The 25,608-nt window shown below is 40.5% G+C and overlaps 1 protein-coding gene across 1 annotated transcript; it reads right to left on the bottom strand.

Moving 5' to 3' along the window:
• Window positions 1-496: 496 nt before the first annotated feature.
• TTC38 (tetratricopeptide repeat domain 38) lies at window positions 497-25,606 on the bottom strand. The gene is made up of 14 exons (XM_060778121.2): window positions 25,499-25,606; window positions 20,280-20,357; window positions 18,285-18,366; window positions 16,592-16,763; window positions 13,654-13,827; window positions 13,246-13,321; window positions 12,060-12,179; window positions 10,755-10,814; window positions 10,285-10,323; window positions 8,217-8,298; window positions 5,769-5,934; window positions 4,984-5,143; window positions 4,302-4,375; window positions 497-1,232 (listed from the first exon to the last, which is right to left on the bottom strand). Exons 1-14 carry the CDS (start codon window positions 25,520-25,522, stop codon window positions 1,139-1,141), a joined length of 1,401 nt encoding a protein of 466 aa, XP_060634104.2. The 5' UTR covers window positions 25,523-25,606; the 3' UTR covers window positions 497-1,138.
• Window positions 25,607-25,608: the final 2 nt, after the last annotated feature.

Below are 25,608 nucleotides of genomic sequence, written 5' to 3'. Positions count from 1 at the left end.
CTTCAAATCTTGTAGGGTCCTTGGACGGTTCACATAAACACGGGATTTCAAAAAACCCCATAGAAAATAATCACAAGGGGCCAAATCTGGAGAGCGGGCCGGCCACTCCAAATCCACTCAAAAAGTAGGCCTCACCGGCAAAAGCACGCTCCTCACTGGTCCAACGCATGATGGCGACTGAACTGTGTTAGGACAAAACTTGATACTCCTGCCTCTCGAACGAGACCACTAGCGCTCCGCTACGTCTTCAACCGACCAAATGGCGCGCATTTTAAAAAAGGAAGTTATGCGGCCTCACCCTGTATTTGATCTAGATATAAATGCCTTTTCGTCAGTACCTCATAAACCCCTCTCCTCCAACTTTTGCCTGAGAATAAGTATTTTTGAACATGGAAAGATTTACTGTTGTGTGAACTTCCCTAATAGAATGTCACAAATACCATGCAATAACACCATAGACTGACAAAACCAAAAGAACTGATCTGCAGTTGATATGGCCTGTGTAAAAATTATTTGGTTTAATTTATTTTAAACACCAGTCAGAATTTTACGAGATCCATATACCATAGCACCACCCTGAACAGACCCAATCTTGGTTGATTTCAGAAGCTAAACAAGTGAATAATAGGATGGGAGACTACTAAGAAATAACAGTCATCTTCAGGTAGAATCCAATCTGAAAACCTGTAGAACCACTGCTGGGTTAGAAGAGCCCATAGTCTTCCCTTGGAATGTAAGGCAAAATCTCTGTGTTACCAGTACCCAAACCATCAATTCTAACATAGATTGACAAAACAATTTATATTTTAGATTCCCAAAAGGATTGGGTCTATATGTTTTATCCAGCATAAACTTCCATGACTCCATTGTCCCATCATCAAGTAATCACTGTGACTCCTTGGAATAATCAAGATTTCTAGTCATTTTTAAAGTTAATCACACTGCTCATTCCCAGCCCCCACTTGCTCCCTAGTCATTCACAAAAGCCAAGTGGGATACAAATATTAATAAATCTTGGAACTGTAGAGTTCTGAAAATCTTGGCTGTTTTGGATTTGGGTAAAAGTGTCTCCACAGTGTGAATTACTAATTGCCATAATAGATGTCAATTAGAAATATATTGATCAAGACGACAAGGTTCATCCCAGGGCATGAAGAGCAGTGGTTTTCCGCATCAGTCGCTCAGTTAAGGGTGAATTTGGTCTCAGTTCATCACGTTCAATAAGGAGGCACCTAAAGCAGAAAAAAGCTTATTTTGAGTTTCAAACTTCTTTTTCTGTGTCAACAACATGAAAAAACGGGAGCAATTCTATTATAACTAGTGCTTTTTTCTTTATTTACACTGACTAGATTTTGACCTGGTTGTGAATAAACCTCTTTAAAACATGGATGAAGACGGAGGGCCCTTCCAGACAGGCCCTTTATCCAAGGATCCGATCCCAGGTTTTCTGTTTTAAACTGGATTATATGAGTCCGCACTGCCACATAATCTGGGATAAACAAAAAACCTGGGAATAGATCCTGGGATAAAGGGCCTGTCTGAAAGGGCCCAGTGAGGATATTTGCTGGGATGTTTTGATTGATGAGTGAGGTCTTCAGTGGCTTCAAACTACAAGAAAGGAGATTCCATCTGAACATTAGGGAGAACTTCCTGACTGTGAGAGCCGTTCAGCAGTGGAAATCTCTGCCCCGGAGTGTGGTGGAGGCTCCTTCTTTGGAAGCTTTTAAACAGAGGCTGGATGGCCATCTGTCAGAGGTGCTTTGAATGCAATATTCCTGCTTCTTGGCAGGGGGTTGGACTGGATGGCCCATAAGGTCTCTTCCAACTCTATGATTCTAGAAGTCTTTCAATTTCAATAGGATTCACTATTATCCATATTTCTGCATATCGACATTTTGGGAACGCATTCCGCATGGTTGTTGTTGTTGTTCATTCGTTCAGTCGTCTCCGACTCTTCGTGACCTCATGGACCAGCCCACGCCAGAGCTCCCTGTCGGCCATCACCACCCCCAGCTCCTTCAAGGTCAGTCCCCATGGTTACAGGCGTCTTATTCTTCAGATAAAATTTGTGTAGTTTCAGTTACAAGCAAAATAAACTACTGATTTCAATTTCTTATCAGACTCACAAACTTTAAACAGATAAAGGAACATTCTGGTCTACTCTCCGTCCTATTCAAAATATCAGAAAGCAACACAACATTGTGTGGTTTTCCAATAAAAAACTCACACAATGGTACTTTAAATGGTCTAGAAAAGTAACTGACATATACTTCATGCTGGTTACTTAGACCCCATCTATACTGTAGTTTGAAACTGCATTATATGGCAGTGTAAGTGGTGCCTCTCATGGAAAACCAGGATTGTGGGCTCTGTTTCTACATTGTGAGAACATAGGGACATAATAGTTTTTCCACTAAGGAAATAAAGTCAAATATAGCAAGAGACAATGAAATGGGAACCACTCCTGCTTGAGAACGGCTTACATTCTCAAGCCTCCCGAAGCCTCCTAAGTACTGGTATGTCTCCTTTGCTACTGGATGAATGCCCAGTAGTCAAGTGTTCATCCTAAAGTGTCAGGCTTTAGCACAGCAGGTTAACCACCAGAGGGAATAAAACTTGCCAATTGAAAGGTTGAAAGTTTGAAGCCCGGGTCAGGGTGAGCTCCTGGCCTTTAGCCCAGCTTCTGCCTACCTAGCAGTTTGAAAAAAATGTGAGTAGATAAATAGGTACCACTTTAAAGTGGCGAGGTATTTAAGGCACCCATAAGGAAATGCTGGCAATTCAATAAAGTTTACGAACAAAGCTCTTCTACAGGGAAGACAGAGCAACATCACCCCCTTGTGGCCGGAATTGAGCACAGCCTCAATTGACAAAGATGGGAAAGCCTATATATACCTCTATCTATGTACATTGTCTGTCTTGTCAGTGTATAACAGCATTTAATGTTTGTTGTGTTTATGTTCTGTGATCTGCCCTCAGTCCCCTTCGGGTTGAGAAGGGCAGAATATAAATAAATAAATACTGTAAATGCACCATTGTTAAAATATATACAGTCAGTCCTCCAAATCCACAAATTCAAACATTCAGGACTTGAAAATATTCAAAACGGAATAAACCCTGATTTTGTTATTTCATACAAGGAGTGCCATTTTCCTATGCTATTGTATATAATAGAACTTGAGCATCCACAGATTTTTGTGTCCATGTGGAGTCCTGGAACCAAACCCGGGCAACACACACACCACGACTCTTCAGTAAATATGAGACTTTAAAGCGAAGATGAAAAAGGCTTTCCTCTGCTTAAAGAGCAATAGTTCTTCCCACAACTTTTTCCTGTAGGCAGTGGGAAGACAACCGATAGGAAGGTAAGTATTTTTAAACTGGTAGCTGTGAGCTGAGGACCATTTCACAATCTATATAAATAAAAATGTAATGTTCGTATGTGGGATTAACATAACTTAAAAACCATTGGGCAAATTGACACCAAATATGGACATAATACACTTATCAGGCCAACAAGTGACCATAACTCATAAAAACACTGAAAAACGCAATGGAAGAGACTTAAAAAGCCAAAAAACAAAGAATACATTACAACACATGCACATAACCACATATATACACATATGTACACACACAAAACACATATACACAGACTGGGCCACAGCAATGCGTGGCAGGGGACAGCTAGTAACATATAAGACACATTATTATGTAAAGGTAAATGTTTCCCCTCGACTTTAAGTCTAGTCATGACCGACTCTGGGAGGTGGTGCTCATCTCCATTTCTAAGTCGAAGAGCCGATGTTGTCCATAGACACCTCCAAGATCATGTGGACGGCATGACTGCATGGAGTGCCGTTACCTTCCTGCCTGAGCGGTACCTATTGATCTACTCACATTAGCATGTTTTCGAACTGCTAGGTTGGCAGAAGCTGGGGCCAGCAGCGGGAACTCACCCCACTCCCTGGATTTGAACCACCGACCTTTCGCTCAGCAAGTTCAGCAGCTCAGCGGTTTAACCCGCTGCGCAACCAGAGGCTTATTATGTTTTGACAGTCTAATAACTATAGTGAAAGGGAACATGACACCCAAAATCTGTAAGATGTAGGAAGATGAAGTAGGATCTCTGCCCCACATCACACTTTTTGCAAAGCCCCTTTGAGAAAGCAACTTGACTAAGCTTTTCCACATCCTCTCTAAAAATAAATGTTGTCCATTTCCTCCTCAGTAAACACTGGCATGCATAGCTATGAGTGAAATTCAGACATCTGTATTTGTTAGACGATGGTGGCACTCACCTAGCAAGTTTTTGGTTAGCTTTAGATTTACACTTCAAAGCAGCATGAATTAGCAGTTGTGCAAAAACATCTCTCTGGAGAAAAAGTTAAAATACAAGATAAATTACTGAAACAGTTATACAATTGATTTTCCCCCACTACATTAGGGTGTATAGATCCAACCACACCCGTTGTGAGCTTGTAAATTCCTTTTAAATGTTTGCAGAACAGTTAAATACTGCAGTCCAGATGCCACAATATATTGCTGCTGGAAGCAGTTATCTTAAAGACAATTGAGGAGTCATTTTACCTTGAAACTAAACAATATCTGCCCTGAAATACACTTAAGAATAAGGGATAATGGGCAGAAGGGAAAAGGATGACAAGACTCCTGCGTCTGGGGTTTGGACAACTGGATCAAATCAAGAAGAGTCCCATCGAAGAGGTAAAAATGTAAACCCATCCATTAACCCCTATCCTGCAGTTCTGCTTTTGAAGCTCTAAGGGAAAAGACCTCAGAACAGACCTAACAAGAACCATCACTAAAAAATAAATTAGAACTTAATAGGGTTTTTTTCTCCAAAATTGTATAAATGTCTTCACTGTGCTGGCACTTAAAGCACTATCTCTCTCCAGCCCTGACATACAAAATTTGAACAGGATAAAGTCAACATAAAAAACAAAAAACCATCCTTTTTCTCACTTGGGCGTTGCTTCCTCCAATTTCAACAATTCTGTAGCGAATGGGATACAGCAATTCCACTGCCTTATCATAATTGCCATTCTCAAATTCTACAAATGCTTGCAAAAGAGGAAGACCCAGCTGTGGAGCCAAGTTCAGCTCATGATCTTCATCCGGCGCCCTAGAGAATGGAATGAGATGAAAGTCATGACAGTTGCAAGGCTAATAAACATGGTTAGAAATAAACACAGATTAATAAACCAACAATTTACTGCTGTGTCATGTATCATGTTCTGCAGTTGATGGTAGGTTGGTGGTAGGCCTAGCTGTTGGTGATGGAAGGGTTAATGTAAGTCTTAGTTCTAAAAGGTTGAGTAATCTGTAAGTAAGAGTTCATGGGTGAAAGCAATTGAGGGTGGAGGTTTGCAAGAGATGGGTTGCAGCTGGGTGTTTCTGGATATAAGGAGCTAGCCTTGGGACTGATCTTCTGGGGAAAAGTATTTGCTTTATTTTGGTGGTAGATGCTGCTGGTTTTTTCCCAGGTTTGTGGATTTTTGGTGTCCCGACCTGTCTCCTGAACCTATCTTATAAAAACGGTTTTGTGAATGCAGCACTACACATTCTTAATATTTGTATTTCTTCAACATTTTTGCAAGTTGCTTGCATGTTCTAGTTGCTTGAGGTCCAGTTAACTGAGAGTCTACTGTAAAATAATTTTCATAGAGACAGTACAGGATACCAAAAAATATGTTAATAAATACACAAATAAAGCAAGCTACGTATGTATAACTGCGTTTGCTGCTTACTGGGCCAGCTCTTGAAGAGATGTTAGAAGTTCACGAGTAGTCTGGTGATCCTTGGCTCCTAAAGATGACATCATGAAATGAGCATCATTGAAAATCAGGATGTGGTCTTTGGCATGCTTCTTTGTCAGCTGGTTTACTTCTTTCCACCTGTCCCCAACATTTACACCTAGAAATAAAAGGACAGACCTTTAAGAAAGTCACTCTGGATATTCTATAACTACTACGAGACTCGGTTCTGGGGGAAAGGCAGGCTAATGGTGATGATGAGGAAAGGAGTAGGAGTAGGTGTATTGTGTCCAAATTTGGTGTCAATTTGTCCAGTGGTTTTTGAGTTAAGTGAATCCCACAAATGAACATTACATTTTTATTTATATAGGTTTATTTATTTATTATTTATTTGCTTTATTTCTATACCGCGTTTCTCAGCCTAATTAGGCGACTCAATGCGGTTTACACAATGTAAATTATCACAACAATAACAGTTAAAACACCTCATACACAATAACAAAATACACAATTATTATCAATACATGATGCCTCGATAACAAAGCAAAATCCATTCTCGTAATCCTTGAGCCATTCCTATGTTCAACTATACCGTCTTCCTATGTTCACTTGCACTGATCAGCCAAACGCTTGCTCAAAGAGCCAGGTCTTAACCTTCTTCCGAAACGCCAGCAGCGAAGGGGCCTGTCTGATGTCAATGGGTAGGGCATTCCATAGCCGAGGGGCCACCACCGAGAAGGCCCTGTCTCTCGTCCCCGCCAACCGTGCCTGTGATGCAGGCGGGACCGAGAGCAGGGCCTCCCCGGAAGATCTTAGTGTCCGCGTCGGTTCATAGGTGGAGATGCGTTCGGAGAGGTAAGTGGGGCCGGAACCGTTTAGGGCTTTGTAGGCTAACGCCAGCACCTTGAATTGTGCCCGGTAGCAGATTGGCAGCCAGTGGAGCTGGCTCAACAGAGGAGTGGTATGCTCCCTGAGTGCCGCTCCTGTTAGCAACCTGGCTGCTATATTTATTAGGTTATATTTTATTTGATGTATTATTGTATGTTTGTACTTTTTTGCCTTGTTGTAATTGTTGGGCTTGGCCTCACATTAGCCGCCCCGAGTCCCCTTGGGGAGATGGTAGTGGGGTATAAATAAAGTTTTGTTGTTGTTGTTGTTGCTGCAGTGGAGATGCCCTTTGATTGAATCCAGCTGATCTGGGCATTTATTCCATTAAGTCAACGTGGGGGGAAGCTACAACTGCTGAGGATATTGTGTAGCATTCAGTTATATTTACATCTGGCCTTTCCTCCAATGTGCCATTCCCCCAGCTGCACACCCCTCATCACACTCACAAGAGTCAGGTTGAGTCATAGAATTATAAAAGAATAGAGTTGGAAGAGACCATCTAGTCCAGTGGTTCTCAACCTGGGGTCCCCAGATGTTTTTGGCCTACAACTTCCAGAAATCCCAGCCAGTTTACCAGCTGTTAGGATTTCTGGGAGTTGAAGGCTAAAAACATCTGGGGACCCCAGGTTGAGAACCACTGATCTAGTCCAACCCCCAGCCATGTAGGAAAGCCACAATCAAAGCACCCCCAACAGATAGCCATCCGGCCTCTGTTTAAAAGCCTCCAAAGAAGGAGCGTCCACTACACTCAGAGCCATGGAGTTCCACTGCTGAACAGACAGGTCGAAAGAGACTGGTCCAAAGTGATCAACTTAGTTTCATAAGTGGGATCAAAATGTGATTTTTGCAAGATGCAGTCCAGCACTCTAATGAATATACCACACTTTTTTTCACTCTTTCCTTTTGTAGAATTAAATCAAAGAAAGGAGGAAAAGAGAAAGAACAATAGCATTTAAGGCAAACATTAGTTACCTACAACTGGCTCTTATTTAGTACTTATGAAAGACACAGTTATCCCATCAAAATACAAAACTAAAATAAAATGATAAATACATAATACCGAAAAAAGAAGAAGAAGAAGAAAGAAAGAAAGAAAGAAAAATAGGCAAATGAGAAAGGGAAAATAGAAAAAAATCCCTTTCTCATTTCATCTTTTTAATCTATATATGCAATACGTCAATAAATATATATATATTAAAAATACAGAACTAAAAAGGGAGTGAGTCCAGATCTTGCCTGTCATCTTACAATCCAGGAGGAAGAAAAACCATCCTTCCAACCCCCTCCCCCTCCTACTGACTAAGTAAGAAAGACCTGATGTCCCTTTGCTGCATGATACTGCAAAGTTAAGCATGGATGGCCATCCGTTCAGTCGTTTGCAAATAATTCCTTCAACAGAATCAATTTTTTCCTTAAGAAACAGGGAGTCCACTATCTGTAATTAATTTGCAAAGGGGTGAGCAACTGTGAGAGAACCAGCAGCAGGCAATATTTTCTGAAGGACACTTAGGCAACTTATAAAGCTAATATTACAAAGGAAATGCCGTTCTTTACCTTCTAACTGAAACCGATACAGCAAGGAGCAATTGTCAACAATATCAAGCATGGTCCCACTTGACCGACACCTAGGAGCAATCTGTAAACCACAAAATATTTAGTGGCCTCATTTTGGAAGTACCCCTCAGCCGTACTCAAAGGCGAACAGAGAAGAATTCCATTTTAGAATAATTATGGGACGTTTAGACAGAAAAACTAAAACTGTGCTGGCTGGCTGAATCAAAAGGATGCTCACCAATGGCTGACCTTCATCCTGGAGAGAAGTAATCAGTGGGGATACCACAGGGTCTGTCCTGGACACAGTGATGTTCAACAGCTTTATTAATGACTTGGATGAAGGTTTAGAGGGCATACTTATCAAATTTGCAAGTGACATCAAATTGGGAGGGATAGCTAATATGCCAGAGGGGCAGGATCAGAATCCAAATTGACCTTAATACATCACAAAACTGGGCCAAAACTATCAAATGATATTTCAGCAGGGAGAAATGTAGGGTACTACACTTAGGCAATAAAAATGCACAGATATAGGATGGGTGACAATGTGAGTCAACTGTGTGATGCAGGAGCTAAAAAAGCATATGCGATTCTAAGCTGCATCAATAACAATAACAACAATAATAATTTGTTACCCACCTCTCCCAACAGCCCGAGGCAAGGTACAACACAGTAAAAAACATATCAAAATATAATACACACAGCAAAATACATATATCAAAACACAGGGTACAAAGATCAACATACAGTAGATTCACATTCACAAATGTAAGACTCAATAAGGCTATAGTTTCTACATCAATGGAAGTCATAATCCCATTCTATTCTGCTTTGGTCAGACCTCACCTGGAATCCTGTGTCCAGTTCTAGGTGCCACAATTCACGAACTTGTTCAAAGGAGGGTGAAAAAAATTATCAAAGTCTGGAAGCCATGGGAGCTGTCTTTAGCTTGCAGAAAACAAGGCTGAGAGGGGACATAATAGCCATGTTTAAATATTTACAAGGATGTCACACTAAGTAGAAGGCAAGCTTGTTTTCTGCCACTTTGGAGACCAGGACATGGAGCAATGCATCCAAATTGCAGGAAAAAAAATCAATCTAAACATTTGGAAGAACCTCCTAACAAAGGGCAGTGGAGTCTTCTCTGGAGGTTTTTAAGCAGAGGCTAGATGGCCATCTGTCAGGGATGCTTTGATTGTGTGTTCCTGCATGGCAGGGGGTTGAATGGTCCATGTGGTCTCTTCCAATTCTGCGATTTTACTTTGTCCCCTTAGTAAAGACTTGTGTGACAAGTTAATTGCCTCTCTATTGCAGTATTATCCAATGCATTTAAATGATTGTTATGTAGATTTTCTCCAAGCAGCAAAAAATAAAAAATAAAAAATTAGCACCCGCTACTATGTCTCTTGAACTAAATATTCAAAGGAGTAGGCAAGGCTGTAAAATATTTCGATCTACCTGGAGAGTAAGAGTTTTTTATGCCGCAGTCCTTGAAATTGCAAAGGACTAAAAAGACAAACAGCTGAATTGACTTATATCCATGAATTCTATTCCATTAGTAGAGACAGGAACAAGACAATGGCTTCATGGCACACTACATATATCAATGCAATAGTCTTTGCTGGAAATTGGATGTTGGAAGTTGTAATTCATTTACATTCAAAGAGCATTTTGAACCCATTGACAGTGGATTTGGACCAAACGTGAGACGTACACCTAACACAACCAACTTTGAATACTGGCGGGGTTTGAAGGGACTTCACCTTGGATGTTGGGAGTTGTAGTTCACCCACATCCAGAGATCACTGTGAATCCAACCAACGATGAATCTGGACCAAACTTGGCACACCTATCCAACATGGCCAACTTTGAATACTGGCAGGGTTTGGGGGGAATTGACCCCAATGTTGGGAGTTGTAGTTCACCCACATCTTTACGCATGATCTAATGGGACCATCCACAAAAACAAAAGCAATGACTATTTCTCATAAATAGTGTTACAAAAGACTAATCCAGGGATCACCGTGAACCTAAGCTAATTAGCTAATAAGATTCGGCACAGACTTACCCAAGTGTCATAAATGGTCAAAGCTGCCTCATAATTACCCTAGAAAAACACAGAGAATAGATTGTTATATGTAGATACCATCAGAATTAACAGGGAATACTTCTTTGATTCCAATACTCCTTCTAACCCTTGACCTCACTAGCCTGGGGGCCCAGGATTAGGGCGGAGCCAGTTCCTACGTAGTGAGATACTCCTGTTTTGATTCTCCTCAGCTCAGAGAAGAACTCCACATGAAAGGTGCCTCTCATTTCCCTCTCAAGAACGGAACAAGTGAAGCCATTATTTGTTCAGAACAATCAGAAGAGGCAGTTTTTTCTGTTCTGTAATGCATTTCTGTAATGCATATGCATATGTGTGCGTATGCGTTGAGATAACCAACTTAAAATGGAAAAAATATTTCAGTGGGTAATATAAAGAGAACGCATGGGGTTTTACTAAAACAAAACCCAATTGCAGGAATGTCCACATACCGTTTCAATAAAATATAAAGCCCAGTGCCAGTAGTTATGGCAAGCAAGAATGTCACTGTCCTGGAAAGAGTGAAAGAAATTATGATTATGTACTGAAACATTAGCACTGTAAAACACATTGGGTCTAAAGGCAACCAGAGAAACATATGAAGTGCAATGAGGCAGACAAACAGAAACACCCAATGCTTAGGAACTCGATACAGTGTACTCATGTTCTTGAAATGATTAACACCTTCCTTCATATATATTGATCCTGAATTTGTCTTGCAATAGTAATTTGGTTTAACATAATTACTTCCATATTACTACTACTAATAATAATAATCTTTATACCCCCCCCCCCCACCATCTCCCCAAAGGGGACTCGGGGTGGCTAACAAAAGGCCACACCTAAAAATTACAATCACGCAAAATAAAATACAAAGCAAATGATAACATCAAAGTAAAATGCAAAACAGCAACAAATATGCAAAAAAAACCCCGCAAAAATAGAATGGTAGAAAAATTGGAGCACTAATAGAATAATAGCTAACCCAAGCACACCCAAAAAAGCAGGATACAAATAAAGATTTATTATTATTATTAATTATATTATTATTATTATTATTATTGTATCAAGATCTTAGCTAGTTTCTATCTCATGAATTGTTCCTAGACTACACTAATTCTCAAAGAATTCAGTGTTTTGTTTACAGATATTTCCCTGAGTTACAAACATCCAACTGACAAATGACTCCCAGTTAAGAGAGGGGGTGAGACAAGAGGAAATAAGAGAAACCTATCCCTAGGAAGGGAAAATCACTCCTGGAAGAGTTATCATGGGTAAAAGGTGTCTCCACTGAAGCTTTGTCACCAATCTTTGTTTCCACAACAAGCCAAAATTTTCAAAATCCAATTATCACCAGGACTGAAAGTAAGGGGGAATCTTCTGAACAGTTGCAAAGACAGAAAAACAAACACCACAGGGGTGTTAACCCTTCCCCATTCACACACACATGGCTGGAGTTACACTTAGGAAATGTACCTGTTCCAACTTACAAACAAATTCAACTTAAAAACAAACCGAAAAAGCTATCTTGTACGTAACTTGGGGACTGGCTGAATTTGGAAAAACAAGCAAACCCTATATGGACAGGTCCAGTTTGCAATTCTATGTGTAAACAGGGAAAATTTTGTTTTCCCAGCCTCACCAAGGCCAAGGCACACTCAAGTAGAACTTCATTTGCTAATACTAATGTTCTTACAGTACATGGAAGAATTTGAAGGAGGTTTTTCAGTGTGTGAGGTCAGAAGGAACTTACTTACTTTCCAATTGTTTTCTGTTTGCTTCATAAAGGCCAGACCACTTTTCAGATCTGCTTTCATTTCATTCACATGAGCGATGGTATGTACAGACCATGCATCTCTCTGATTGATTGCTAAAGCCTAACAAAGGAATGATAGGGAAAATGTGATTTCTGACCATATTGGAAAGTTTCTGGAGACAGATACTGGTAGCTAGAGGTAATAAGAAAGGCAGATTATAAACTAAATCAGTGTTTCTCAACCTTCGTAATGCCACAACCCCTTAATAGAGTTCCTCATGTTGTGGTGACCCCCAACCATAACATTATTTCCGTTGCTACTTCATAACGGTCATTTTGCTCCTGTTATGAATCATAATATAAATATCTGATCTGTAGGATGTATTTTCATTCACTGGACCAAATTTAGCTCAAATACCCGATACGCCCAAATTTGAATACTGGTGGGATTGGGGGGCATCAATTTTGTCATTTGGGAGTTGTAGTTGCTGGGATTTATAGTTCACCTACAATAAAAGAGCATTCTGAACTCCACCAATTCAGCAATGGAATTGAACCAAACTCCCATGACAAACAGAAAGTACTGGAAGGGTCTGGTGGGCATTGACCTTGAGTGTGGGAGTTGTAGTTCACCTACATCCAGAGAGCACTGTGGACTCAAACAATGATGGATCTGGACCAATCTTGGCACGGATACTCAATATGCCCAAATGTGAACACTGGTGGAGTTCGAGGAAAATAGACCTTGACATTTGGGAGTTGTAGTTGCTGGGATTTATAGTTCAGCTACAATCAAAGAGCATTCTGAACCCCATCAACAATAGTATTGGGCCAAACATCCCACACAGAACCCCGACAACCAACAAAAAATAGTGTTTTCTGATGGTCTTTGGTGACTCCCCTGACACTGCCTCGTGACCCCCTTAGGGGTCCCAACCCCCAGGTTGAGAAACACTGAACTAAACCATGCAATATTAAGAGTAGAGCAATGTGAGAGGGAGACAGTAGAAGAAATGAGGACACTATCTATGATCATCTACCCAGGAAAGTCTTCCCCTATTAATTCTTTGAAGGGTTAGAAGAAGCATTAAAAGCCCAAGGTTACTACCAATCCCTTCATTCATGCATCAATTCCACATAAAATAATGTTTAAAATTTCCATATATCAACAGTTTCCCCCTTTTTACCTCAAAGGCAAGCTTCTCAGCACGATCAAGGAAATTGGTTTCCATCAATCCAAACGAATACATGCCTTTTATGTAGCTAGACAAAAAAGATGAAAACTTTCAGACTCAAAAAGAGACTGAATTGTAGTCCCCAAGCCTATGCAGTCTTCAGAAAGACGTTGTACTCAGTAGGAAAAAAAAAGTGCTGCTGGCAATCTGATTTGGGGCTAAATTTACCCCACAGAAGTTGTAAAAATTAAAGAAAGAATGGCATTGTATATGGCACCATTTGCGAGCGAGAACAGGGACCAAATGTTGAAAGAGGTAAATACAAATGGGCAGAAGGGGAAATAAAATGGCGTACTGCGGAACCATACTTAAAAGCACACACTGGCATTTAAAAAATCAGCTAAATCAAATTGGGCTTACCTACTAAGAGGAATGTCTGGTGACCAATGAGGATAGATCCGGGCAATGGAGTCTCTCATTGGTATCTGGCTTCCCAAGTAAAAATAGGTATCGTGAGCAAATTTTATGGCTAACATGTCAGTTGGGTGGTTCTGCAGAATCTGATCCCATGTATCACAAGCTTTAGGCAGCTGCCTGCACAGGAAAAAAAAACCCAGACGTTAGTGCTCATACAAAATATACACGTTGATTTGGTCTATACACACTTACTTTGAATTGTTTGTTGAGATCAGGAATTTTTACTAAATATTGCTTTTCCTGTTAGAACATATGTGTTGAGTTTATGTGTTCAGGAAAGCTAATGTTGACAGTGGCTTTTACAGGCCAGTAACTGACCTTTGTGATGAGGCCCTTACACTGACCTGTGGATATGTCAACACAATTTTGAGGTCTGTTTTTGGAATTCATTTTCTAAACTTGTACATGAGTATTCACAGTATTTAAAACACTACCACAACACCAAGTTTGCACAAGTAAGTCTCTGCACAGATTTTTTTTGGATCATGTGATTTAAATATTTATTCTAGGATTATTTTAATGCTTTGTCTGAATGTTTACATGTTGTTTATGTCTTATGTTTGGTGGTTTTAATGATTTTAAGCCAGTTATATGTAGTAATTAGTTATTTCTTTGTTTTACTGTATGTTGGCATTGAATTTTTGCCATTGCTATGTTGTAAACCACCTTGAGTCCCCCCAGGGGTGAGAAATGTGGTATATAAACACAGTAAATACCATATTTTCCGGCATACAAGACGACCCCCAACTTTTCAAGACAAAATACAGAGTTAGGGATTTACTCGCTGTTTAAGACTACTCCGCATTCCATGGAGACCGGCCGGGGGGGGATGGCCCCGTTGGGCTGTCCCCATGGCTCTCTCTGCTCTACTTTCAAGGCCCTCCTCTACCCCCGCTGCTCACCTCCACCGAAGGCCACTGGGCCCGCCTAGGCCCAAATAAGTGCTTGCTGCTGGGACGACTCCCAGCAGCCCCTGGCAATGGCGTGCCTGGGGTGTGCTTGCTGAGACATTCTGTTAGCCATCGTTCCGTAAGTCCTACGGCTCTCAGAATGCCTCAGCAAGCACATCCAAGGCATGCCATTGCACCGGGCAGTGCCATGCCTTGGTTATGCCCGCTGAGGCATTCTGGGAGCCGTAGAATCGGGGAACTATGGCTCCCAGAATACCTCAGTGAGCGCATCCAACCTTCCTTGGGCCTAGGTGAGCCCAGTGGCCTTCAGAGGAGGTGAGCGTTGGAGGCGGAGGAGGGCCTTGAAAGTAGAGCAGGGAGAGCGTCGAGGACCACGGGGACAGCCCAGCAGGCCATCACCCCCGGCCGGTCTCCGTGGCAATACGACCTGCCGCTCCTCCTCCCCGGGCCCTCCCTCCCTCCTCAGGCCGCGCCACTAAGGTAGTTGGATTTTATTCTTTTCTTTTAATTATTATTATTTAAATTTTATACCTGGTGTACTAGACGACCCAAAACTTTTCATAAGATGTTCCAGGGTTAAAAAGTCATCTAATACACCGGAAAATATGGTAAATACACAGTTCACCAGTCATTTACAACCAATGATCTTTTTTTCCCTATTCCAGGTTGCATTTAACAATGGTGACTTCTACACTGCCATATAATCCAGATTGTCAAAGCAGATAATCTAAATTATCTGCTTTGAGTTGGATTATATGAGTTTACACTGCCATATAATACATTTCAAAGCAGATAATCTGAATTTTACATAGCGGTGTAGAAGACATCAAAGTTCCTTTTTGCCATTCCAGGCTAGCAGCAAAACAGGAGTTTAGGAAGTTGCTCCCTCCAGATACAGGAACTTTAATGCTGTATACTGGACTACTGAGACAAACAAGGTGAACCTACCCCAAAGAAATACCAAGGGCCCTTGCACACAGCCATATAACACAGATATCAAGGTAGAAAATCCCACAATATCTGCTTTGAATTGGGTTATCTGTGTTCACACTGCCATATATACTACATATATATACTATATAAAATACTATTAATAATAATAATAATATATTGTAATTATAAATATATATTTTATATTAAATGTAATATTACTAATAATATTATACTATATATATATATATATATATATATACATATTATAACAGTATAATGTTATAGTACAATGTAATATATAATATTAATATTGTGCTATGGAATACTACTACTAATATATTATAATTATATATTTTATATTAAATGTAATATTGCTAATAATATTACAGTATAATGTTATAGTACAATGTCATATATAATATTAATATTGTGCTATGGTAATAATATAATATATTGTATTTACTTTTTACTTGTAAGCTGCTCTGAGTCCCCTTTGGGGTGAGAAGGGCGGCATATAAATGTCGTAAATAAAATAAATAATGATAAATATATTCCAGCTCAAAACAGAAAATGTGGGATTTTATTCAGATGTGTGGAAGGGGCCCAACTGAACAGTGAGCAATGAAAAGCAAGATAAGAGCAGCTTACTTTTAGAAATATATTTAAGTAGTTCCAAAATATTTTTAAGCCACAGCATTCCAAGCCAGTGTAGCTGGGAGTTACTATCCAACATGATCTAAAGGGTCTTTGGCCCCATCTACACTGTCATATAAAATCCAGATTATCTGCTTTGAATTGGATTATATGGCAGTGTCAAAGGAGCCTTTGATGAACAGACAGGTGCTTTGTTGCTGCTGTTTGGCAGGGAAGCAAATTTTATCACGAGTCAAACAAAATAAAACTAGAAATGTTGTAAAAGGTAAAACAGAAATCAGGTGTGTCAAGATAATGTTTTACAACAGGAATGGTTATATAGTTATGCTACTGGCTCTGTTAAAAAGTAATCTACTTTCTTTCCGCCCAAATCAAGGACTTACCCATTAGCAAACAGCTCCACTGCAGACACGTGCAATTTTTCTCGCTCCGTCAATGGCTGAGATTGTGCGAGTGCCACCATTTTCTTTATTGACTTATCGAGTTCCTGATCTAGCCGCACTGAACTCCCAGTGCCAATCAGAACCAAGCCATTGGCAATCACATGACCCATTGCTGCAAATAAAACCAAAGCATTTTAAAAATGTTGGGCTTTGGATGATGTTTTTAACTCAACTGTATTTTTATATGTATTTTATAACTTATTTGTTATGTATGTTGTTTTTAAAATGTTATTTATTGTGTAGCATTTAATTTTTGCTGTTGTTAGCCGTTCTGAGTCCCTCCACGGAGGTAGAGAAGAACGGGATAGAAAAGTTCTAAATAAATAATAATAATAAATAATAATAGCTGTTTGAAAACAAACGTGAGTAGATAAATAGGTGGAGGTATTTAAGGCACCCATAAGGAAAATGCTGCCAATTCAATAAAGGAGGAAGTTTACGAACAAAGCTCTTTGACAGGGAAGACGGATCAACATCGCCCCCTGTGGCCGGAATCAAGCACAGCATCCAAGATGCCAAAGATGGGAAAGCCTATATATACCTCTATCTATGTACAGTTGTCTATCTTGTCAGTGTATAACGGCACTGAATGTTTGCCATATATGTGTTCTGTGATCCACCCTGAGTCTCCTTCAGACTGAGAAGGGTGGAATATAAATACTGTAAATAATAAAAAAAAATATTCACAGAAATTAAATAATAAATCATACAAAAAAATCTGTAGCCTGAGTCCTAAAGATCTGTTTAAGATTACACCACAACATGATATAGTCAAGATTCCAAGAATTTAAAACATCGAGATTCAAAAGAGAAAAATAAAGATTCTGTGTAAACAGCATCTAGAATGGAGAACAGCCCAATCCAGAGTCAGACGCTTGGCCCGTGTCGCCATAATTGCAAACATAAGCAAATCCCAATAAAATACTTGTTTTACTAATTCTTTTCTTCACAAACTTTTTGGTAAGATTTCCATAGAATATTGTTTTTATTCCACAATGAAAGACAACTGAGAACAGAGACACTAGCTATCTAAAACAGCCTTTCTCTACCCAGGTTTGTACAAAGCTTTTCAACTACGACTGCCAGAGCCCAAACCATACATCTTATGGGAGTTGCAAGATGGAAACATCTAGAGCAGGGGTCTTCAAACTTTTTAAACAGAGGGCCAGGTCACAGTTCCTCAAACTGTTTGAGGGCCGGATTATAATTTGGAAAAAAACAACAACCATGAATGAATTCCTATGTACACTGCACATATCTTATTTATAGTACAAAAATACTTTAAAACAAAACAATAATTAAAATGAAGAACAATTTAATCAAATATAATGAGTATTTCAATGGGACGTGTAGGCCTGCTTTTAGCTGATGAAATAGGATTGTTGTTGTGTGCTTTCAAGTTGTTTCAGACTCAACTTGACCCTTAGCGAGGGCCGAGTAAATGACCTTGGAGGGCTGTATCTGGCCCTCGGGCTGTAGTTTGAGGACCCCTGGTGTAGAGGGACTTAGATTGGAAAAGGTTGTGCAAAACTCACTTACATCTGCCTGTTTATTCACAAGATAATCCAGCAAGTTCACAGGAATTTATTCCAAGTAAGGGTGCAAAAGAGTGAAATCTTGAAGTGATACTTACAAAAATTAGGGTCGGCAGCTTGTAATTTTGACAGAGATCCTTCAATGCCTCCTAGACTTGTATCATTTTTCCAAGTCGTATACTATCACAATATAAAAACAAATTATTTTAGATTCAAAGAGCAGTTGAGTTTCTCTGAAATGCCTTGAATTTAGTCTACAAAATAGAATGTATTCAATATAATTACATGAATAAAATAATTCCATTAATAAGTTCAGAATTGGTGCCTTAGTTGCATATTGCTTCTCTAAGTACTAGGCTAGATTAGTCCAATTTATTCTGTCCTTTGGGCTGAAATAATATGTCTTCTGATATAAGTTAGGAAAATTAGTGATTCCTAGATACACACTGTGTTTTCTAACTGTCCTGATCATATGAATTCAAGGGTTGTGAACAACTGAACCTAAAATACTCAAAGCTTATTTTGGTTTCTTGCATAAACACACTTTTGAAGTTGAAGACACCCCTTCCTTTTAAAAAAGGAGTTAGAAAATAGCAGTAGTTAGATTTTTAAGTATGCTTGTAATGAATCCCTTACCTTGGCAAGCTAGCTTAGGCCTAAGAGAATGGGCCTGGCGAAGCCACAGCATCCCTTTTAGAGAAGGGAGACAGGAAGACGGCATCTTAGGTTAGGTTTGCCTTAAGGGGGCGTGTTCTAGTCTTGAAGGGAAAGATAGAAGGCTAGGATTGGTTAGAACGACGGGGGCAGAGCCTAAGTGATCTGAAGGAAAACAGTTACTTTTAAACTGAGGCTTGAGTTCCCAGCTTGCGAGTTGGGAGTGGGAGCTTGGAAAGGGTAGAGCGAAGACGTTGGGTGTTAGTGAGAGCAGTTTGGGGTTTTGAAGAACTTTGGGTCAGTCTTTTGTTGAGTATTCAGAATAGCTATAGAGAAATATAGGTAGAATACTGTGTGGACCCCTCTTTAGTGGTCTGTTCTTTTCCTAAGGAAGGCTAATTCGGGTTTTGGATAGATTCCTAAAAGGGGATTTTTTTGTGGGAGTTACTTTCAAAGATTCATTTCCTGAAATAATTTTCTGTGTTGAAACTTTAAGACCTGTAACCCAGAAGTTTTTAAGATCTCTTCTCAAACGTAACCACAAGCTTTTGTAGGCCAGAATTTTACTGAAACCAATAAGCATTTGTACCTGAAATATTCAAGTATGTTCAATAAAAGTTATTGTTATTTTTATCAACTTATACCAGCCTCAGTGTGAATACCTTTGTGGTAAAAGGGTTATTCAAGTCAGCTTTTTAACAGCCTCTAAGAAAATTAGAGTAACACAGAGTGTGTTACTGAACAACCTCTCAATAATACCTCAGCCTGTTCTTTAGCAATATGGTGGTAGCGGAAACCTTTTAAAGAATCATTTTAAGTCTCTCAGTTCCAGTGGTTCCCAGTTCCTAGCTTTTAAATATACAGTTGGTTCAACAACTATTCTCCCTCTTTATTTTGGTGGGCTAGTCTGTAGTGTTGGTGTCATTGTTATAATTTGGTAGACTGTTGTGTGGTCGCTATAATTTGATGAAGCAGCGTTGGGATTTTTATTATTGAATAAAGTTCCCTACTGTTCCCCACGGTTCGTTATAATGTTCTAGCCAACCGAGCATTTTTTTTAAAAAAAAAATTTCAATGGATTAGGGATCTGTATTTATTTTCACAAAAAAGTAAAACAAAATAATGAAGATAACTTCATGGGCAATTTTTGAACTCCTGAAGACTGCTTTCCCCATGCAAGAGCACTTCAAGTTATAATATACCATCAGAGAAATATAATAGAGAGGTCAAGAACAAGTATAATACAAATATTAGTTTTTCAGATGTTTTCAAATTAAGTAACTTTTCAGATTTATGATTTTTGTAACTATTCCCAGATTTTAGATGAACCAGCTTACTGCCATTGTCTCCCTACCACTGCTATAATACAGGGTGGAAGACCACATCCAGAACCACAAATAGCTTCTCAAATTGTCCAGTTTTCTTATTATCATCCCTACCTGAGTCAGTGTGGCATCATACATTTTACAAGCCTCATTACTTGTGGTCGAAAGGGGTAGTCCAGCATCCTGCCAGGCCTATAAAAAAACCAGAAATTATTTAATGTAATGGTGAACTGAGAAGGAAAATGCTGTTTTAGAAAAACAAAAAGTTATTTCTGGAGTATGTGAGGCTGGATTGAATTGTACATAATACTGACCTGAGGACTGCCACATGCATGAATGTATAAAAATGCAATGCATATAGGTCTTATTTTACAATTGATTCCTTGGTGTGTATGGAAGCATCAGTCTCAGTTGTGAGTGATTTTTATGCCAATGTTAACCAATCTCCAAAGGCTGTGATCCTAAGCACTAGCCCTTCATAAATCACGAAAAAGATGCCACGCATATTCATAAAGCCCTGACAACATATGAGATATGAGGGTTGAATGAAAAGTAATGCTTCCACCTTTGTTACTTGGATTTGGATGGGAATATTTTAATAAATCAAGCACAGAAATAATCCTTAGAATGTGCTCTTTAACTACCACCATTCACTTTTCCACATAATCACCAGACAATTGGATACATTTCTGCCAAAGATGAACAAGTTTTCTGAAGCCGTCATGGAAGAAGCCGACACTCTGTTTCTGCAACCAGCGTCTCACAGTTCTCTCAATGTACCCGTCGTGCACAGATCTTCCGACAGTCAAGCAAAGCAATAATGTGACCCACATGTTCTTGTGAAATGCCGATTATTCTTGAAATTTCTCTCTGAGTGATACGACGATCGTTGATGTTACCTTCCCACCCATCTACTCACATTTGCATGTTTTCGAACTGCTAGGTTGGCAGGAATCATAGAATCTTAGAGTTGGAAGAGACCTCATGGGCCATCCAGTCTAACCCCATTCTGCCAAGAAGCAGGAAAATTGCATTCAAAGCACCCCTGACAGATGGCCATCCAGCCTCTGTTTGAAAGCCTCCAAAGAAGGAGTCTCGGTGGTTGCTGTCACAGGACGTCCAACTCTTTGTTTGTCACGCAAGCCAGATGTCCCCACCTCAACAGCTTTAAGCTTACAATTGGATACATTTCTGCCAATGATGAACAAGTTTTCTGAAGCCGTCATGGAAGAGTCGACACTCTGTTTCTGCAACCCATTGTGCACAGATCTTCCAATAGCCAAGCAAAGCAATAATGTGACCCACACATTCTTGTGAAATGCCGATTATGCTTAAAATTTCTCTGAATGATACGACGATCATCCTGAATCAATTTGTCAACCTTTTGCTTGTGAAACTCGGTGGTTGCTGTCACAGGACGTTCAACTCCTTGTTTGTCACGCAAGTCAGATGTTCCCACCTCAACATCTTTACACTTTCTTGCCAACGATGCACCGTACTCACATCAACACAATCACCATAACAGCTTCAATTCTCTTATGAATCTCCTTTGGGGTGACACCTTCTGGTGTTAAAAAATCAATGACTGCACGTTGCTTATGTCACATTGACTGACTGTCTGCGCAGGGTTCCATACTTCATACTATTAACAACAAACGTTCAATGCTAAGATTTCCCGTCAAAATGGAACTGTAGAGGGGAGTCTACTGAACAAACCATTACCTGCCGCATACCAGTACTTCCATCTGTTGAGGAGTTACGAAGGTGGAGGCATTACTTTTCATTCAACCGTCATATATTCAAGGTACCAGTAGTTTAGATGGATTCTTTGTGCTATTACCAACACAGAAAATAGGAAAGAGCGTCCCAAACACAAAAGTGTTGCAATCCACCTGAAGAAGATGGCTTTAGTGTGGCAGTGAACACTCTTGGCACACACTTCTTTAGGCATCACAGGGCATTCAGTCCATGTATCTGGTGACATTTGCAACCCTGTGCATGTAAGCTCCCCAGTGAATGGTTGTAAAGCAACAACTTTATTTGTTTTAGTGTTCCCTGGGCTATAACAGAATACAACTTGGATCTAACTTGGAAGAACAAGCTTTAAAAGACGTTTGTCCTCCCATAAAAGCTGTTGCACAAACAACAACACCCAGCCATATATGCAGCCATTCTGCTTACTACTGCGAAATGAGGTCCTTTGCCATGTTACAAGAAAGATTATATTTGAAAGAAGGGATCCAAGTAATGTAAACATCAGGGAAACAACTGTGCGAAAGGGGACGTTTAATTGTGATACTTCTGCCTCTGTTCCTCTAAGATCTAATAATCTTCTTGCCAACTTGCTGTGTTTTGCTGGGAGCTAGCAGTCTCCTTGCTGCTTTCCTGGTGTTCTAGTGAAAGAGATGTCAAGCACATTTTCATTGAGGGCCATATTAGCCTTATGGTTGCCTTCAATGGGCCATTGAATCCATGGACAGAGAATCCTTGGATACAGAGGGCAAACTATATTTTTTTTCAGTGCCCAGTGCTCTATAGTTTTGACCCATGCAGATATGGGTTGATAGGAATTGCAACTCAACAGCACCTATGGCTCTGAGGTTGAGATTGTTACTTTACTTAGGTGATCCCTCGTAGCTTGGGGATGATGATCTTCCAGATGTGGTGTCTTGGCGGTGGGTCCGTAGGTGGCTGTGGAGCCCTAGTCTTGATATGCATGTTCTCCCACAGTGAGGATATCGGTTTCCAGGTAGAAGGCGGCTGCCTTGACACGCCTTCCTCTTTCTCCCTCCGTTCGTGCCTCTTTGAATTCTGTAGCACTGCTGGTCACAGCTGACCTCCAGTTAGAGCGCCCAAGGGCCAAGGCTTCCCAGTTTTTGGTGTCTCAGTGAGATTGTTAAATGACATTTTAAAGTCAGGCATTGTATCTGCAAGCCTCGTATCTAAATCCAAACCCCATTATCCTGAGCAAACGAAACAAACTGCAGCCTTCCAGATATCACTGCACCACAACTCCCATAAGCTTTAATCATGATGTCTAATGACAGGGAATACAGGAGTCGTAGTCCAGCATCTGGACGGCCACTTCAAATGACATGAAATTTGGGCCCAGGATTGAACACATGTAATATCTCAAGACATATACTAGAAAAAAACACAAGTAGATAAATCCTATTTTTTAAGGGAAGAACACAAGAGTTCAATATGTTGTCGAAGGCTTTCATGGCCGGAATCACTGAGTTTCTGTGAGTTTTTCAAGCTGTATAGCTATGTTCCATGTTCCAGAGAGGTAACCATCATGTCAGACTACACAGAGGAGCCACTAAAATCCACAAACACATGAACAATGGGGACGCCTGGCTCAAGATCTTAAGAGTCCTTGTGGACAACAAGTTAAACGTGAGCCAACAATGTGATGCGGTGGCGAAAAAAAGGCAATGGGGGTTTGGCCTTCAACAATAGAAGTATAGTGTCTAGATCAGGGGTGCTCAAACTTTTTAAACGGAGGGCCAGATCACAGTCCGTCAAACTGTTGGAGGGCCGGATTATAATTTGAAAAAAAAAAATTGAATAATTTCTATGCACACTGCATACATCTTATTTGTAGTGCAAAAAACCTTAAAAACAATACAATAATTAAAATGAAGAACAATTTTAACAAATATAAACTTATTATTATTTCAATGGGAAGTGTGGAGCTGCTTTTGGCTGATGAGATAGGATTGTTGTGTGCTTTCAAGTTGTTTCAGACCCTGAGTGAGGGCCGGGTAAATGACCTTGGAGGGCCATATACAGACCCCTGAGGATCCCTGGTCTAGATCCAGGGAAGTCATGCTACCCCTCTATTCTGCCTTGGTTAGACCACACCTGGAATATTGTGTCCAATTCTGGGCACCACAATTGAAGAGAGATATTGACAAGCTGGAATGTGTCCAGAGGAGGGCGACTAAAATGATCAAGGATCTGGAGAACAAGCCCTATGAGGAGCGGCTTAAAGAGCTGGGCATATTTAGCCTGAAGAGGAGAGGGCTGAGAGGAGACATGATAATAATAATATATAATAATAAACCTTTATTTGTACCCTGCTACCATCTCCCAAAGGACTCGGTGCGGCTTAGAAGACGCCGAGCCCAAATACAACAATAAAACAACAACAACAATACAGCAAAATAAATCAAAAACAAAGCAATAACATTAACAACACACAATGACGCAATTAAAAACTATGGCAGGGCCAAATGTAATAAGTAAAATTAAAAAGTATTGTCGAAGGCTTTCATGGCTGGAATCACTAGGTTCTTGTGGGTTTTTTCGGGCTATAGGGCCGTGTTCTAGAGGCATTTCTCCTGACGTTTCGCCTGCATCTATGGCAAGCATCCTCAGAGGTAGTGAGGTCTGTTGGAACTAGGACAATGGGTTAAAAAATTAAAAAGTGCTGGGCATGACCAGGAGAAAAGGGTAGGTGTTTGGAGAGGGATGGGTTTGCTGATATCCTGAATCTCTGATAAAGTGGGAACAAAATGCTTGGAGTTTCCTTATTCTGGGAAGGCACACTGGAACAACAATGTTTTCAAGCTCCTCCTAAAAATTGCCAGAGTTCCAGAGTTGAGGGGCCACCACCGAGAAAGCCCTATCCCTCGTCCCCACCAATCGCGCTTGCGATGCTGGTGGGATTCTGAGTAGGGACTCTCCAGATGAATGAAGAGAATATATAAATATGTGAGAGGAAGTCATAAGGAGTGAACTTGTTTTCTGCTACCCCGGAGACTAGGACGCAATGGAACAATGGCTTCAAACTACAAAAAAAGGAGATTCCATCTGAACATTAGGAAGAACGTCCTGACTGTGAGAGCCGTTCAGCAGTGGAACTCTCTGCCCCTGAGTGTGGTGGAGACTCCTTCTTTGGAAGCTTTTAAACAGAGGCTGGATGGCCATCTGTCGGGGGTGCTTTGAACGTAATTTTCCTGCTTCTTGGCAGGGGGTTAGACTGGATGGCCCATGAGGTCTCTTCCAACTCTAGGATTCTATGAAAGCAAAAGTTGTTGCATCACAGATCTGAGAGGAGAGCTGCATGTGCAGTTTGGGGAGGCAGGAGCACTCTTGGGTCTTTTCCAAACTGCTACATAATCCAGTTCAAAGCAGATGATCTGGATTTTAGAAGTGGCCTTGGACAGAGGCACTGCAGCTCAGAAGATTCAATAGCATACAGCCCTGGCAGCTATAGAGTCCAACTTTCTTAAGTCTACAACGCAGATACACACACAAGTCTCTCTCAGGCCCCTTCCCAGAGGGACGAGGGAGGGAGAAGGGAAGGAAAAGGGGGTCCCAGTCACCTTGCAGTCTCGCCAGGACGCCATCGCTGTGGGAAACTCCTTCCGCAGCCTTTCCCGTGGAAGCGCCGGGCCAAGATATGCAGACAAGGAAGGCGGGAAGGAGGGAGGTT

The sequence above is a fragment of the Anolis sagrei genome, chromosome 5 (genome assembly GCF_037176765.1).
Source record: "Anolis sagrei isolate rAnoSag1 chromosome 5, rAnoSag1.mat, whole genome shotgun sequence".
In the NCBI taxonomy this organism is placed as follows: Eukaryota; Metazoa; Chordata; class Lepidosauria; order Squamata; family Dactyloidae; genus Anolis; species Anolis sagrei.
This window is presented reverse-complemented; position numbering and strand designations above follow the sequence as displayed.